Raw genomic sequence first — 18,932 nt, forward strand, 5'->3', positions numbered from 1 at the left:
AGGACATCGGTTAATTTCTCTCTCATTGTTAGCGAGATACAATTATATCACTGCAAGCTGTATCAGTGATGATATGCTCATCACGTAAGGGATATCGATCCAGTATAGTTTCTAAAAATAACAAAAACAAAACCTTTCGAGCAGTATTGCTGAGAGAATAAGAAAGGATCAATTTCTCATAATATTTTTTGTTGTTTCCATAGAGGATGCTCTCCAATATTGAATCTTCATTTATTCATACATTTGCTGTTCAAGTGTAGTAGCAACCACACGTCATTCAATGAGTACAGTAACATAACTTTAGTTGGAAACTTTTAATCATGAAAATAATGCGAAAAGATACAACCACTGAAGCTCGAACGTAAACAAATTGTCGAATACATATGAATTAAAAACGAAATTGAGAACAAAATCCCAAGAGAATCCGTACATCGGGATGTGATTAGTGCATTCTCATTCGTATTACATTTCCCATATATGGTAAACAAAATTTAATTATAATTAATAGGCAAAGTCGAATCGGCCATTTTTTTCAGTTTCACAAGTGGTTACGTCATCAGCTTTTGGGCTTGTATGTAAAGCAGAACATTTCTCGTTTAATGAAATGTTGTAAAAACATAGGATCATGGAAATAGAGTTTTGCACAGTCCCCACCACCGCACCGTGGTTTACGAGCATACATACTGTTTGTCTATGAGTTATCAGGTAACTAACTTCAGAATATACGCACCAGCAACAGGTCGTTGTGAAAACATTGGATCATGATCTGGCTACGCAATTGAAATAAACTGGACGAAGATTGAATCCACAAAACGATCCCCAAGGATTAATTTTGACTCTACCTTCGTATTTGATTATTATGAATAGTAAAAATCAAACGCGTGCCATCACTACAGGTTCCTGAGCGTATAGTACTGCCTTTCTGATAATTGTGTTCATATTGAGAAAAGAGAAATTTTCCAGAGTGGCTTTGGATATTCGTATATTGATGAGATACTATATTTACTAGTAAAACAGCTGTTTAGGACCCCTTTTTTAATTTACCGATTTGGATCAACTCTGAGTTATCAAGGGAAACACACTCGTCCTGTTTTCAGACTATAAAAGATAAGACTTCAACACAGATATCAACTTACAAAAACAACATCGTCTACAAGAGCTGCTGCTATTACCGCCATAATCTCAGATTTTCCTAGGATGGGCTGTAACGAGGCGAGAATAGATTTTTCTCTGTTCATATCGTGTAAATTTCCGATAGGCGCTTTAAATATTTTTTTGTTCGTCGTCCGCGTGCTGGTAGGTTTTCAGAGAAAATTAAGAAAACAAGCACAATATTAACACTATTACAAATAAAAAATATTATTTTTTCCAAGAGAAATCAAATAAAAATTGAGCTTATGTTAATACACTAGTGTTTTTTGTCTGTCTTTGTTTTTTCCCCTGGCCGGCTGGTAGGTTTTTCGAAAATCAAAGGACGGCAGACAAAGAATTTTCTTCAAATGGCCTTATTGGACTCTTGTGCACTGATCGCTTTCGACCACTTTAATTGGATTGACCATTGTTGTAAACACAGATTTTGTCTTGAACAAGCGCAATGGTTACGTAAAAATGTCACGTAATTTCGTATCTTAAGTCAGTGCGATTTTCGATTTCAGGTGTCACGGAGATCGCGGTCCCTCCACAAAATTTTGTGAAGGGACCGTGCGGAGATGACTCACATCTCCAGAACTTTCCTCGCTCATTATGTCATGTCGTAATTACGAATGTCAAGTCTTCATGTCCAAATAATCGCATTTTGCAACCTCATCATGTCATGTCGTAATTACAAAAGGCATGTCGTAATTACAAATGGCACAGCTTAATTTTGGCAGGCATTCAACGCCATAATGCTTTCTTGTAAACCGTCGATACATTTCACGTGAGTCAACTTTATGAGTTAAAACAGTCATAAATTAATTTAGAACAGTAGCAAACAGCACAGGTTGATAGTGAATTAACACCATGGTGTAAACCAATCTACATAAAATCTAGACATACGCCAAATTGTCGGAACATCCACAAAGACATCCCGAACACGTCTTCGTAAACAAGCTGAAAGTTTAAGGGTAGATATTTCTAATAATACATGTTGTTTTCAATAGTTGTTAATTAATTTACGAGAGTGCGCGAAAGTGTAACTTCGATGAATACTATCATTTATTAGGAAATGCAAATTATCGCCCGCTTATTATTTTTTAGGGTTATTTGTGTAGTCACCTTGAGTTATCATTAGATCGAAAATAAAGAGTATAAAGAAGTTATAATTTAGATAGAGAAGCCCTTTGCTCGGAGCAGCCTCTAGTCATTACCGGCCACTTCTTTGATGAGCGTTGTTAACGTATAACTTACACGCCTTGCTAGTGAGAGCATCTTTTCTGTTTCTTGCATGGTAACTCTCCCGATAGGAGACACTTAAGACAGAAAAAGATAACCTAGTTCCAACCATAACCCTGATGCCGACCGGCGATTCCTCCAGGAAGACAATGAGAACTGTAATATAGGGACTAGCTGCGATAATCTTTTCTCTTTGAAAATCCTTTCATAGTATGCAGTATCAAGACACAACCTTCAGGAACCGCTGACTCTCCTTGTGGTCTCTTGGATTTCCTTTAACAATTTTGCATGCATAAACGGGCCACACTAGCATCTCTTTCTAGAAGACGTGAGAATTTCTAGGAGAACTAGTAAGATACTCACATATAAAAAGAAGCAAGTATTTATTACAGATATGTTTATACCAATCTATTGTAGTATTCGTGGTCTTACAAAACATATTAAATTGGCGACACTTCCCATTGGCGATATGATACTTCTGATATGATCAGTACCAACCAGATATCATCATCATATGAATTTAAAGTTTACCTCAAACTCACTCCCCAAACTTAGAATTTCATCGGTAAAAATATGCGATGGAAAGAATTCTGAAACCCCACCCCCACGTACAGTAAATAACATCTGTTTTGTAAGATACGAACTTTTTAGAAGACAAAACTAGCAACGCTAAATTTTTAGCTTTTTTAAAATTCAGTAGCAATTATTTGACGTCCCTCGAGAGATTTCGACCTATTATGCGCGAATAATGACATTTTAATAACGACGATTGCTTCCCGCAGTGTCTTCTCACGCGTCACAACTGTAAACTTCAATTTTTTTAATTGCATTCTGATAATGGTAAATAGCCTCGAAAATAATTGCCAAGTCATTATATCGCGATCCACTAGGAATATATACGGTCATACATGGAAATTGTCCATTATGTTCTACGCAATTTCAGACAGGACCGAAAACACGAGTCGCACATTCAAAACCTTACAAACGTTTGTTTCCATCAATTAACGCAAATTTGAATTCGTAGTTCTCAAACTGTTATAACAATTGAATTGTCGTAGAATATATAAGCTGCAAATTCCGAAGAAAATGAAATTATGAGATCTCGCGTTTTCTCGTCTGGCATATGATAAATTGACATCATGCCATAAATGAGCAAATATGGACGGGAAATGTCTTGAATATAAAAAAAAATCAAATATGAAAACAGTCTGTAATGAATATCGTTGAAACACGAATCTATCGATTTAATAACAGTTAGCAGTATTCTTTGGTCAAAAATATCTCATATTCAGGCGAAACCCGAATTTTGAATCTGATTTTTTGTAAATGGAAAACTGAAAAACGAAAACCGCGATGTTGCTAATCAGGTCTTTAAAATGTTACGTGAGCGACACTGAAACTGCTGTAAGTGCTATCCGAAATAAAAAGAAGTATAAACATAATTATCACATTTTTCATCTTTACAGAGAAATTTATTACATATTACCGACCAACAACAATTACACGTACCAAGTGACGAAGTCATTCACGTGTTCAATTTTTCCTCTGCTTTTAAGCACATATAGTTTATTGTTTTGTTGCAAAGTGGTGATAACATCGAATAAGTAAAAAACACCAGAAAGAACACTTTATTACAAAAAAAGTAAAACAAATTAAAAACAAATCCCTTTGAAGGGTAAGTAATAGCAACTAAACATCACTGTTCAGAAACTCTATGGCCAAAAATTCCTTCTTCATGGCCGATCTCTTGCAAAAGTTGTGTTGTGACTCGATTTCGCTTATTTTATTTAAATTTCTTTTTCGTCTTTGTGTGTTTTTTGTTTGTAGCTGACAGTATCTCGTATTAGACCCCCAATTGTACAAAAAATGTTCCAGTGCATTGATCGGTACATACTACACGAAGCAAGATTACGGGACAACTTCACTTCAGAGCACAGTTGCAAGTGCGTATGGTGCATCTAGTTGACGCGGCTTGTCCGGATAGACGCTCACGAGGATGGAAATGATAAATTTTTCTTTTTTTTTTGTCTTGCAGCTCAGCTTTTCAGGACAACAACCTTTTCATGACAACCGCCGATCAACTTTACAATTGACATTGACATTGAATTGACAGGGACGTACTACTGACAGTATTTATTTAACGTATTGACGCAGGCTCGGACCGACCTTGAACGTCTTTTGTCCATTTGGTCGTAGCAACTTTTGCAGAGTGCAGAAGAAGCATTCTATGTCACAATACAAACGACATGAAGGCAATTGTGGGGTGAACTGATATGCGTATACTGCATGAATAAAATAGCAACGGCAGTTTACTCATAGACCCTCGTATTTCTCGAGGGTCTATGGTTTACTGTACTGCGCATGTGTAATAAAATCATATCGCAATATATGTTCAACGTAATATGATACTGATCGGACATTAGGAAACTCGTTCAATCTTTATGAAATAGGTATACGATCGAACAGAAATCAGTATTCAATATGATCCATCATATTATCATTTAGACATTCCTTCTTGATGCACGTCTTAAGAATCTTGACATTTTTTTCCATCGTTCTCATGATCGGAGCGCGCTTTCTCCTACCCTGTACAAATACCGTAACTGCATCACTCAACGTTTGTTATCACTACTCCGGGGTTCTCAAGCTTCAGAGCACCGTTATCCTGTCCATCCGGTGTCCGTACGGGGGCGGAAGTAAAATCGACATCACTGCCCGTCTTCTGGTCCCATTTCTGTAGAATGTCGCCGATCATGTTGATAACCAACGCCAAGTAGGCCAGCCCAACAATGATCCAGACGTACCCAACGACCTTGTACAGTGAAGGATAGCTTATGTCTTCGTTGTTAGCTGAGAATTAACAGAAGTAGAAGTTAATGATCTTTTAATGTGATTTTGAAGGCATATCGGTAAAGTTTCCCCGAGCAAATATTGTTCCACCTGATGAAATAAAATTCATGAGCAACCCAGGTTATTATCCATGAAATTGTTCTGCGAAGAACTGCAACAAGAGAAAGAATGCAACTCACTTTCTCGACGGTGTTTACATTTTCAGATTCATTCAAATCAACTTTCTTCAGATTCGAATTCTGTTGGGCGATGACCTCTCGTGAAAGAGATGCATCATTATTACACCTGTAATTTTTTTTATTGCAAGATTTCAATGAAGCCAAAACCAGCTTTTGCGTTATAGAGACTCGCATAAATGCAACTGTCATATATGAAAAAAGGCCTGTTGGTGTCTTCTGCGTGCCTATAACTCATCCACATCAGTTCACAAGTTTAATTTGATCAAATATTCCAACTCGCACGGCACTTTTTTAAAAGCAGATGTTGGACATTCGTCTTTTGCACACGTAGAAGTAGCTTATGAATATTTTTATGGTGACAAATTTTACAGACTTTTATCATTCTGTACAATGTCCGTTATTACTTCAATGAATGATTCAGGGTTTTTTTACTTCTTAAATGTCTTATGTCGATTTCACGGTAACATCATCGTCTTCAAGAAGTTGAAGTCTCTTATCAGATCTTCTTTTTCTAATACCTGTTATATACCTTACGAGTAATTCTAAGCCTTTGAAAATCATGTCTTTTTGTTAGATTGCAGTTGATTTTTGTAACTTTTCTTATTGATATCAATAAAATTAGAGTAGAAAATTATGCTTCTGTGCGTTCATCACTTATTCATGTACTCCTTTTTTGACTCGAGGAGTTAATAAGTTCTTGGGAAAACTTAGAGATGTACGTTTCATCATTGGACTTACCCATAACGAAATCTCCGAATCCTATCGTCAGCAAGGTAACAAAGCAGTAATACCAAGACTCGGGATATGTCCAACCTTCCACGGTTGAGATTACTATGCTTGGTAGCGTTATGAACACAATCGTTCCAAACAAAACCACCCCCGACAAGAAAACCAGTCGGGCTAGCCTGGGATACCTTGCAAAGCACTTCGACTCTGTGACGAATTTTTCAAAACGCCTAGCGCGATTGCCAAGTCGATCGCCGATGGCCTTCAAGACCAGACCACAGAGTGGAATGCCGACGAAAGCGTAGAAAACACAGAAAGTACGCCCGGCACGTGTGGACGGAGTGATGTTGCCGTAACCTACAGAAGATATCAACCGGTTACACAAACGTGGCATCATACTCAATGAATGTGCACGTGTTATGATTAAAGTAATTAGAGTTCGGCATATTTTAAGGTAGTTTGCGTCTTAAACTTAAAGCCTTAAACTTCTGTTCAAACTGTCCTTAAGGAATCTTTCAACCATTCTCTTTCAAAATCAAGAATAAAAATCGGGGGTCACAATGCAAATTTTGGTGATAGAGAAACAAATAACCCAAGATTTACCGATATTTGAAATTCAAAATGGCCGCCATCCCTGTGTTAAGTCTATGAAGAAAAATAAATTTTCGAATTTCGAAAAACTAAGTTGGTAAAAAGTTTTTTTACACCAAGAGCTTTAAAATGAACCCCCACAAGTGGTAGATCAGAAAAGAATTGTAAAAGTTTGGAAGTCCGAATATCTGTCCCCGAGGCGCGTTCTAAACCGTACATAAGCGACGATCTGTTTCAATCACACAGAACAGTATGGTTATGATTATTTATAATTAATTTGAGACAACGAGAAAACCATCTGCCATGACAAACAAACAATAGGGTTAAATTCTGAGAAGGGAAGACATATGACGTATGCGTTTGTAATGGACATAGAATAATTTATTGTTATGTAAAATGCATCGCAATAGGTTCTTTAGAAAAGACATAGCGTTAATTGAGAATTATATGACTACTCTGTGACCCCCGCTATCTTTGCCTGGCATCTCGCACTGTCCCGTTGAATATCAATTATGAAAATGCTGCATATTGGATTAAATTTTCATTCACCTCACCCTCAAATTTCAGGAGTTATCAAAACATAGCTCGTGCATATTTCAGTTCTCGTGACAGAAAGCTTTAACGCATCCGACTAATCCTTGTTTGTATGCTGTATCTGCTCTAACTGTGGCTATCCTGGATCATTATCCTTGCAGTTAACTACGTTTACATCGCTACACAGGTATAGAATGCGCTACGGGGTTTTAGTTTTACGAACACTCAGATTTTTAGATTACTTTCCCGGTCTGAAGCTCGTGTACACTCGCTTTGAAGCCTGTAGAGTGAGTGAACCTTTCACCGTCTCAGTCTCGTGAAAATTGAAAATTTATAAGATTTTCCCCGAGCAGGTAACATGTAGAACAGGTCGAACAGAGGCCATTTTGAATCATCAAATATTAGAAAATCTTGGCTGAGTTGTTTCTGTTATTCCAAATTACATTTTGGACGGTGATCTCTGGTTGCCACTCTTGATTACGAAAGGGAACAGTTTAAATCTTCCCAGATGAAAATTTGAGCAAAAGTTTAAGAATCTCTCGTTCGGGGCGCAAATTACCTCACGTAATAGACATGAAGAAATTATTTTGGACAGCAGCAGAAATTGTTGCTGGTACCTTTAGCGATGCCAAAAATATGCTTGGTGAACGTGATACTTCCAATGCTAGATGTTCTGCGAAACGCGAGAGCAATTATTTCGAATGTATATCTGAACTCCAGCTGACGTTTTATAGTTCCGTGTTTATTTTGACATGCAAAATTACATATGGACTGATAGCTATATACAATAAAAGTTCGCCATGCAGAACATGCGTGGGTTAATGGCGTTGGGCAACCGTACACGAATTCGTTTTTATGAGCTTACCTATCGTTGTAACCACCGTGAGAGCGAAGAAGAAAGCGCTGTCATAATCCCAATCAGGTGGACTTGTTTCATCGGATCTTGGAGACGCACTGACATTGACAGCAGTAAGGACATCTATTATCAGCCGGTCTATGGCATCGTCGTCAAGGCAGGTGTAATTGTCCCACTGTTTCTTCAGTTGGCTAAAGTTGACCCTCGAAAGCTGGTCCAGTTGATCGCCTCCGAGTCGACCAACATCGCTTTGAGCAGAACTACTGCCGTTGGTTGATTCTAGTGCCTGGAACACTGCCGCCCCGAGGAACAGGTAAATAAACATGGACAGCCCGAGAATTGCCGTCCTAAACCCATGCATCTCTGCTTCTGTAAAATACCGTTATGAACCCAGCCGTGTTGTACGCCAAGAGTGCAACAACCTGGTCTCCGTCAACGCTGATACCACGCTCGCATTTTTTTTTCAAACATCAGTGCTCCTGTAAAACAACTGTTACATCATAATTGTAAACGCTTGTTTTTCAACATTCGCGGATCCTGTAATAAAAACCCCGGCTGCATACAGTCGGTGTATCCTTACACTGAGAAGTGGCGTTATGATAATGCGAAATTAATAACACTGATCACCGGCTCTTTCAACTGGCATCGCCTGGTTACCTGCATAATCTTGTTTTGTCGATACACAAAAGCCGGCAAAATGACTTGTCACTAATTTGAATGGCTTGAAATACTCTCAATCATAATTAATGCACGTTTTTAATATTCATAAGTTGGCAAGGGCGGTGTGATACTAATGGCGGGGTGGGGTTGAATTATTCCTCTCGCACCGCTTGGATTGTCTAGCTCGGAATCAAAACCCGGAGGTGTACTCGATTAGAAGGGTTAAACGACTGCACAATGCAAAGAAGTCGGCTGTATCAAGGAATTGAAGTTTAGTCTAAAGAGAGTCCGATTCTAGCAATTTTAGAGAAGTAGGTTACGTTTAGGCAGTATCCTTGTATGCCTAGAAGACTTCAACAGCTACTGCTTGAAATATGTATGGTTGATTAAGCAGCCCGTATAATCTCTATATAACCTGGGAGGTACGCCCATACGGTTAATCTTCAGTAACATCTTCGGTCATTCAGCTCATTAAACAGCGAAAGATGGTGACCCAACCCATGACATACCCATAACCGTGACAACCCCGTCCCTATAATAATTAAATTGAATAAGTCGATGATGGCAGTGGTAGAAAAAAATGCAGTGAAGTTCATGGTGATTGATGAGGGCATGTTAAATAGGAATGTCATGCCTGTCAAAAACTAAACCATACACGGATACGCTGCCCTCCCCTGGATAATAGTGTCTGTGGTCCCCTTTCCCTTGGGAGTTTTACTCAAATAAAGGTATCCATCAAGAAAATTGGTGTATTCCCGAGACGCATATTATGAACTTTACCTGTCTGCGTTGTCAAACAATGGTAAGGCTATTTTGAATTTGTGATAGTCAGTCATCCGTGGATCTCGGCATATATCTTCAACACCTTAAAAAGGCATGCGGCAGGTTGAGAGAATTGAACATGACTTGCACAATTTTTGAAGCGCCGGGGAAAAATATCTTATGGAAGAATTTTTGCGTGAGAAAGGTGCCTTCCCAAAATGCCGCGAGAAGTACTGATGATAACAAATGTCTCAATCAATGCACGACTCTAAAATGTGCACGATACTGTTTTGGTCTACCACTTGAGGGGCTCACCTTGAAACTCATGGGGTAAATAAAGTCCCCCCTCTTATTTTTATAAAAATTGAAAACTTGTTTTAACCCATAGAGTAACGACTGCGTTGTGGCCATTTGAATTTTAAGTTTCGGTAAACAATGGGTAATAGGACCAAATTTTGAGAGCGACCCCTAATTTTTATCATTCTTGATTTTTAAAGGAAATGGTATCAAGTTTCCTCACTGTAAAGTTGGGCAAATATTTAATTATTTCAACTTTGAGGCACACGCCACCTATGTAATAGAATGACATAACGGTCAACAAAAGAGTATTACTGTAGAAATGTGTATGGATACTATACTAAGAGCATTGGGGAAAGAACTTACAAAACTTATCCAGTTATTTTCTATCACCTTTTGTTAGTTTTCTGATGTTTTAAGTTTATTCTGTGTATTTTTCGTCCACGACATTTCTATAAACAAAACTTGACAAAAATATCGCGAGACTACGTGCAAGTGAAGGGAAGCACGAAGCAACAATTGGTCTAGACCCTATTCTCCGCTTTTGACCTTCATCGGATTGTGGACCAAGGCCAAAAGCAGAGAATAGGGTCTAGGCTAATCAACAATCACAGGAGACTTGTTCAGTACGTGTGGTACAATGTGCTAAATTTACATGACTTGAAGTCTTTATTAGTTTGATATGCCTTCATTTATTACAGACACGATTGGAATTAATTTGGGATAATTGGATCTTCATATTTTTCAAATTTCTTAGAAGTGTTAGGTGTCCTATAGCTAAATGTTGGAAGATCACAAATTACTCATGAAAACAAGTGTGTAACTTAAAAAGAAAATCTAATGAGATTACGTTTGCAGATTAAACAGACATTACTTCACCATCCAATTATCCCAAATTAGTTCCAATCTTGTTTACACAAAAAAATTTAATTGAAGCCATAATTTCATACATACTAAAACGTAATAAGTAGTCTTCAATATTCATCTAAATAATGTATTTTGTTCAACATTGTTCACAACAATATGAACCAGATTGTCATAACAGAGTTGACACCATCTGGGCAAAATAAACAATTGGTATAAACGTCCAACACAAAGGATGTTTTGTTAAATATGTTTCATAGAATATCAAGTCATGTTTGCTTTAGCTTTCACTTTACAACGTCTATTCGTAAGATGAACTTTGGGGTCAGAATATGAAACTAATGTTATCATCAGACGGTCCTTGCTTATGGTACATAATTACTTATTTATTACTTCTGACTTACTATGCATGTATCTCCTTTTTTGTATCCTGTTACCTTGGTATAGAAATCGGGACAGCAGTACGCAAACTGAGACTCGTCGTGCGAGGGCGCGCTTGTATGACAGAAATTCAAAGCGAGACATCGCGACAATAATATCGTTCATGTAACCTTTATTCCAAGCATACGGTTAAATGCTATTTTGGGAGGAGGAAATATTGAAGTGTAATTCTGTCTTCATTTACAAGACAAGTAAGAGTTTGACTTAAACAGCTCCTGTCATTTGAAAGTCTAAGTAGGGGCCTAAATAAATATGCATCCGGAGACTTGTTCAGTGGTTAGTATGTTCAGAATTATCCACGCAAGACCCTCCGCAATTTAAACGCATGTGATGTAAAGTCAACCATTGTGGCAGCCTGGCAAACACGGCCAGTCATCTGAATGACAGACACCTGCTAAAACTTCAACAACCGCTTTGTTTCAAATCATTACGAAGTTTTTGTAATTTGACTGGTATTGACTAGTATTGAAGTTAATTTCCACAGCAACTGTACTCACGACAAACACATTTGCACAGTGTGTATCTACATACATCTGCCGATGAACACATAGATGAAGGCCGATATTCCCAGTATATACATTCTACACAAAAGTAGATGGCACATTTGTGGAATGTCCACCGGGAATGTCTAAGATTGCTTGTTGAAGGTCTGTTCTTTCGTCCTCTTCCATGATTTGATAAAAAATACTAAAGTGGGATGTGAACTAGTATTTTTTGTTCACTCTGTGCTATTAACCCTTTGAGTGCTGTAAATTTTCCCCGCCAAAATTTTTGTGCACGATTTTATCAATTTTTTTACGAATTTTGTGTAATTTTTGACACTTTAAGACCGAATGGACATTACTGTTCATTGGCTACAGTTTTTGATCAAAAATTGGGAAAAATTCTGAAAAATGTTTGTGTTGGTAACATGTTTTGACTTTGGCGCTCAAAGGGTTAAACATGTATCTATCTTGAAATACCAGTATTATGAGTATACTGTTTTGTCGAACTTCTCCATCGATTCTACCGTGTCTCTTCCTGGTGAAATCAAGAAACTATTACACTTTAGAAAATATAAATCACACACAGTCTCTTTGAAACCATAAGACCTTTATTTCTTCATGTTTCATTTGTTCTTCGAGGATGCATGATTTATTAATTTATGAATGAAATAATTTCCAACACTTTTGGACATCAAATTGCAAAATTTCTAACGGTATGCATAGTGACCATCATCACTTTCTCGATCATTGCATAATTTAAGGTCCTTAACCAACAACTGGCCTTTTTATAATAAAGTCCACGCTTGATGTATGTCTATTTATGTTTTGTTTGGCTGGAAAAAAAACAATCGCCAATAGCCTGAAGGCAGTCCTTCACGTAAATTCACTATTTAAGAATGGAGCTGATCTGTAATACTGCACCAGACTGCTTCTAGAATTGAGTCATTTGCAGTCCAGATCAACATGATTTGTTTTGTCTGTATTTTCCTTTCCTTGTGACTCGTATTTACTCGCAATAATCCCAAATCACTGATCGATATTTCAATTTTACGTCATTGTGCAGAATCACCTGTTGGCACTCGGTAAAAATCACACAATCAGTCTGGAACTTACTGCCTATCTTGTTTCAACTGTTACATACATTTACATGGCACATGCCAACTTGAATTCACATAGAGTAACAAGCCTCTTAAAATAAACAGGACATAAACAAAAACTTCACGAACTAGCCAAAGAAAAATTGAAACAGCACTCATTTCATGAATTTAACACTCAGGAAAGTGGTAAAAGTCTGGGAAGAAGACAGCAGTAAATGTTCTCAGATGACAGCCTTCAGACACTCTCAAAACTTGAGGTATAAAACTACAGTAGTTTGATCTTCAGATAACATTGACCAAAACAACACGATCAATTCATTAATGGAGGTAAATAAAAAAGAACTGCATCAATAATTGTGGGTAAAATCTGCTAATAGGAGAAAAATTTGAAAAATACAATATATTTTATACTCCAACATTTTAGTTATCAACTCGACTAAAAACAGGAGCGACCTCGAACCTCTGTCGTCAGAGGGCGCTCTTGCACTTTCCCCTATTTTCCCTGGCTCCTCACACGAACTGTTCATACGATTGTTCGAACTATTCATTTCATGGGGACATACTTGCTTTTCAACAAATACTGAATGACAATTCTTGTAAAATTCATGATGAAAAGATATTTTATTCTGCTGCAGTCTGTACTGACAAGGGAGTACATATTTCAAATCCATGATGGAAACTCGATGCTCGATATGTAAGGAACTATTTTAATTAACTCTTTGTGATTCCTATATTTAAAAGTAGTGGATAATAGTGCTTAACATCAAACAAGCAAAATATACTTCAAGTAAAACAAGAGATAGTTTTAATGGTAGAAAATAAAACATCTAGGTAAATGAAGTTGAAAAGAACTTAATCCCATGTTTTACAGATGAAAAATAAATCTTCAGTAAATCTTCTGATTTTGTAAGGTGTTCTCATCTCGGACCATTTCCACTGATATCAGGGTCTGTTCACTGGAACAATGCTTGCACTGATGAGAAATTACTTTTTTTGGTTTAATACCGTTGTGAATGTACAAATTTGATGAGAAAACCCTGGATGGCTGTCAACTCAAAACTGATGCAACAGACCCAAAAGTCAGAAATGATGTTGTTTCTAGAATTACAATTGGCTTGAAATCTCCTCACTGAAAGGAGCGATGAAGATATGAACATAAGCTACCAAAACAATATAAAGCTTCGTTGAAAGTTGTCTACAAAACCAACACTAGTCAACATATTTCAACGAACAAAACTTAAAATCCTTCGAACTTTATAAAATTTGACAGAAGTACTTTTCTAAAAACTTAAGACACTTTGGAATATAAATATACTGTACATAAAAATTCAAGTAAATACCGCCTTTCAATAAGGTGTCCTTAAATAATTTCAAGACAATGATAAGGAAGTGAACTATGGTATCGTTTGAACTGTATAGAAGTGATACTCTCACTCACACAGAGACGAAAGAAAACAATGGAGTTCAACTGTTTGCCAAACTAAGGCACTTAAAGGTACAATCTTGTCATGGGATACTATGTTGGGATGATTGTGATGTGATGGGACGTGATGTGACATGTTACGTGACGTAATGTGACGTGACGTGATATGTGGTGTGAGTGACGTGACGTGATGTATCCTGTGAAACACCATGTAACATACAGGCAGGAACGCACACCTACAGGCTATGAATGTAACGTGGTGTGGTGCGACATGATGTGATGTTATGTGGTGTAGTGTGACATGATGTGACGTGACGTGATGTATCCTGTGAAACACCATGTAACATACAGGCAGGAACATACACCTACAGGCTATGAATGTAACGTGGTGTGGTGCGACATGATGTGATGTTATGTGGTGTAGTGTGACATATATATGATGTGACATGACGTGATGTATCCTGTGAAACACCATGTAACATACAGGCAGGAACACACACCTACAGGCTATGAATGTAATGTGGTGTGGTGTGATGTATCCTGTGAAACACCATATAACATACAGGCAGGAAAGCACGCCTACAGGCTATGAATGTACAAAGTGCTAAAACAATGGGAACTGGATATTGGCACAGAGACTTCAAATCCCTCAATTAGTTCATTCAATGTTGGAAGGCCCTTTAGTTTTTTATCCCGTTTTTTGTTGAGTCACTGTAATTCCACCCTGTACTTTGTTTTAATGCGCCACACTGAATTCATCCATGAACTTGTTTGCATAAAGGCACATATCGGTGACGGTCAATTTCAGTTTGAAATTTACAGCACTGGTGGCAAAATCATCTAAAAAACTCATCGTTGATGACACAGTCCCCACTTGTTAATGGGTATTTTGATTACAGGTCCTCAGAGAGGATAGAGTCCTCTTCATTAGGTCTGTGATAAAAATACTTTTGAATAAATTCACTTGATACATGTCTGAGTTATGGTTCAGGACATGAAAAAATCGTAACAAAGTGGTCGCACAGTGGCCATAAAGGATCGCATCACAAAACAAATTGATGTGCATAGCTATGACATTGGTCGATGTCCTTGTACCAACTTTGAATAAAATTGGTCGAAACATGCAAATATGCCTGAGAAATGGCTCTGTACATGAAAAAATCGTAATAAAATGGCCGCCTGGCGGCCATATTGGATCATATCACAAAACAGATTGACTTGCATATGTATGACATAGGTCAATGTCCTTGTACCAACTTTGAATAAAATCGGTTGAAACGTGCCTGAGTAATGGCTCTGTACATGAAAAAAATCCTAATAAAATGGCCGCACAGCGGCCATTTTGGATCGTATCACAAAACAAATTGCCGTGCACAGCTATGACATTTGTCAATAAGCTTGTACCAACTTTGAATAAAATCGGTTGAAACGTGCCTGAGTAATGGCTCTGTACATGAAAAAATCGTAATAAAATGGCCGCCTGGCAGCCATTTTGGATCGTATCACAAAACAAATTGACGTGCATATCTATGACATTGGTCAATGTCCTTGTACCAACTCTGAATAAAATCGGTTGAAACATGCCTGAGTAATGGCTCTGTACGTGAAAAAATCGTAATAAAATGGCCGCTAGTAATGGCTCTGTACGTGAAAAAATCGTAATAAAATGGCCGCCTGGCAGCCATATTGGATCGTATCACAAAACAAATTGACGTGCATATCTATGACATTGGTCAATGTCCTTGTACCAACTTTGAATAAAATCGGTTGGAACATGCCTGAGTTATGGCTCTGTACAATGAAAAATCGTAATAAAATGGCCGCCTGGCGGCCATATTGGATCGTATCACAAAACAAATTGACGTGCATCTGTATGACATATGAAGTAATCCTTGTATCAAGTTTGAATGAAATCGCTCCAGGCATCTCAGAGATATCTGCGTGAACGGACGGACGGACGGACGCACAGACGCACGCACGCACGCACGGACACACGCACGCACACACGCACGGACATGACCAAACCTATAAGTCCCCCCGGACGGTGTCCGTGGGGACTAAAAACTCACAGTATAGTCTGTGATATAAAACTATGGGTCGAACTTGGAATTCTAACAGACCAAACTACAAAAGAAACCAGGTGCACAGACACGTAAAAAGTTTCCATACACATTTTTACCTGTTGGTTTGTGTGTACCACAATCATGTGATCTCTTGGGAGTACTGAATCGCTGAATACTGTGTGTCCGTTTCTTCCAGAGTAGAACCATTGTTGACAACTTAAGTTTGGTTTCAGAAAAAAATCTACTGCGATTATCAAAATCAATGGTATATATTAAGTCATCCATTCTGTGAAATATGTAGTTTTCCTGCATTTATGTTAACTATGCTTATTCTGAAAGATTGTTAAGAGTGAAAATGATATAAAAAGGGGACTTTGTGCACCCTATAGTTTGATATGGTGAATGCACCCTGTCTTTCAAGGTATCATGTGAACACCTGCTGTATAGCTGCATACATATTGTTAGCTTGTACCTACTGATTTGATTAGAATAGCAAATTATTCCTCTGTGCACTACGTATCAAAGTATGGCTGTGAGGATCTGAAGGTGCAGGCCATCTAACAAATAATTAAGAAATATGTTGATGCAACTGATAGGAACTCATCATGGCATTCATTCAGAATTTTTTTGGTATTCTTGAAATGCAATCTAGTGGAACTAGAATGTTGTATGTACAGTACTGAATGGAAGTGCTATGCTGGTGTACGTTTATTTCAGTAAAAAGACAAAACGTAATTTAGAATCTACTATTATTAATTGGTGAAAATTTTTAGTACATGCACCGATACTAAGGTATGTAAATGTCTGCTGCACTTTATTCAGCTTGGTCATTTTGGCTCGGGGTCACAGAAATCAACTCCACCGACTGATTCTGTATTTTGTCTGAGTTCTGTTTGGCGCCGTTTTGATAGCTGTCCACAATCATCGGAATGTCGTCCATCTCCGTCTCTGCAGGTTTGATTTCGTCTTTGGTTGTATTTGCAGAAGCATCTTTCTCAGTCTCTTCACCTATGTTAGTGCCCCACTTTTTCATGATGTTCGAGACCATGTCAACCAGAAGCGCCATGTACGCCAGGCCGATGATGATCCAGGCATAGCCGGCCCACTTGTAAATCACATGGTAGCGTATGTCTTCATTGGTTCCTGTTGGGAGTTATGATACAGGGGTAATCATCACATTCAGACCAATTTTCATGACTCATACAAGCACGGAAGATTATGTTTTTTAAGGTAGTGTGCGCCTCAAAAGTGAAAGACTTAATCTTTTGCTCAAATTTTTCTCAAGGAATATTTCAATCATTCTCTTCAAAATCAAGAATAAAATCGAGGGGACACCATGCAAATTTTGGTACTAGAGAAACAATTTACTCAAGATTTAATGATATTTGAAATTCAAAATGGCCGCCATTCCTGTGTTAACTCTACGGAGAAAAATGAAATTTTCGAATTTCAAAAATCTAAGCCAGTGAAAAGTTTTCTTACACCAAGAGCTTTAAAATGAACCCCCACAAGTGGTAGATCAGAAAAGAATTGAAAAAGTTTGAGAGTCCAAATATCTGTCCCTGAGGAGCACTCTACCTTAAATCATTATGTTTAAAAAAGTATGACATAATTAAGAGTGGAACTGAAATTTAATATTTTTGGGGGTACACATCTTTAGCTATGGTCCGGTGATGAATAATATTATAAGTTGAACTTGGACATGATCCTGGAGTGACCACTTAAGCTTTGTAAATTATGTCTCCAGGTAAGAATTTTTTTGGACCTGTACAAACAGTAACAGCATTGTTTCCGAAGGTACAGATCTACTTTTCATAGCATGTAAATATATAGCTACACTTTGACATCAGCACATCCGTTTCTTGTATGCAAATGTTAGAGTATACAGCTCAACTGCAGAACAGAAAAATTACTTAGCCTGATGAAAAAGGATACAAGGTCACAAATTTTGTACATTTCCCCATAACCACAATAATCATAATAATAGTATAATAAAGGTGTGTCATTTACTTCATAACTTTTAGCAAAACATGGTCTAACACTGCAGGAACAGAGCACAATGTGGATGAGGTATTGCTCAGAAAAAAAACCAAATGATATCAAACATGTACGTGATCCCATACTCCAACACAAAGGTAATTGCATCTTTTCAACTTTCACAACCATACAAACATGTGTCTATGGTTGTGAAAGTTGAAAAGATATTGTACTAGAATGTCAGAAAGAAATATATTATAACACTGACCCATTACATAGTCTCCAAACCCTATTGTAAACAGTGTAATTGAAGCGTAGTACCACGACTCTGAATAACTCCATTTTTCAACTGCAGCGATGATGAAACTCGGAAAAGTGATGAAGAACAACGTTCCTAGAGAGACCAAGAGCAGCAGATACAGCACACGGGCTGTCTTGGGATGTGTTGCCAGGCACTTCCATTTTGATACCCTGTCTTCAAGGCGCCGGGCACGCTCACCGAGTCTGTTGCCGATTTCCGAGAGGAATATACCGCAGAGCGGTATCCCGATGAAGGCAAAGACGATGCAGAAAGCTTGGCCTCCATAGGTTGATGGGGAGATGTTACCATATCCTGCAAAGTAAATGTACAGTGGATGAAATGAGGTTTTTTAATCATTAAGCAAAAATTTTTGATCAACATCAGTACACTTAAGTGCTGGTAAAGACTATGTGTACATTGAAATGTAACCCTTACATTGAATTAATATTTATA

General features: G+C 37.7%; 1 protein-coding gene across 1 annotated transcript in view; it reads right to left on the bottom strand.

Annotated features, from left to right (window-relative positions):
* Positions 1 to 3,910: 3,910 nt before the first annotated feature.
* LOC139150616 (potassium channel subfamily K member 4-like) overlaps positions 3,911 to 18,932 on the bottom strand; it is a 47,116-nt gene continuing 32,094 nt past the window's right edge. Inside the window, exons 4-8 of the mRNA XM_070723051.1 lie at positions 18,447 to 18,791; positions 17,025 to 17,344; positions 8,119 to 8,485; positions 6,141 to 6,485; positions 3,911 to 5,223 (exon numbers count right to left, since the gene is read on the bottom strand). Of these exons, the coding sequence (XP_070579152.1) occupies positions 4,982 to 5,223; positions 6,141 to 6,485; positions 8,119 to 8,485; positions 17,025 to 17,344; positions 18,447 to 18,791 (1,619 nt within the window). The 3' untranslated portion in view covers positions 3,911 to 4,981. The remainder of the gene's footprint in view (positions 5,224 to 6,140; positions 6,486 to 8,118; positions 8,486 to 17,024; positions 17,345 to 18,446; positions 18,792 to 18,932) is intronic.

The sequence above is a fragment of the Ptychodera flava genome, chromosome 14 (assembly GCF_041260155.1).
Source record: "Ptychodera flava strain L36383 chromosome 14, AS_Pfla_20210202, whole genome shotgun sequence".
Taxonomy (NCBI): Eukaryota; Metazoa; Hemichordata; class Enteropneusta; family Ptychoderidae; genus Ptychodera; species Ptychodera flava.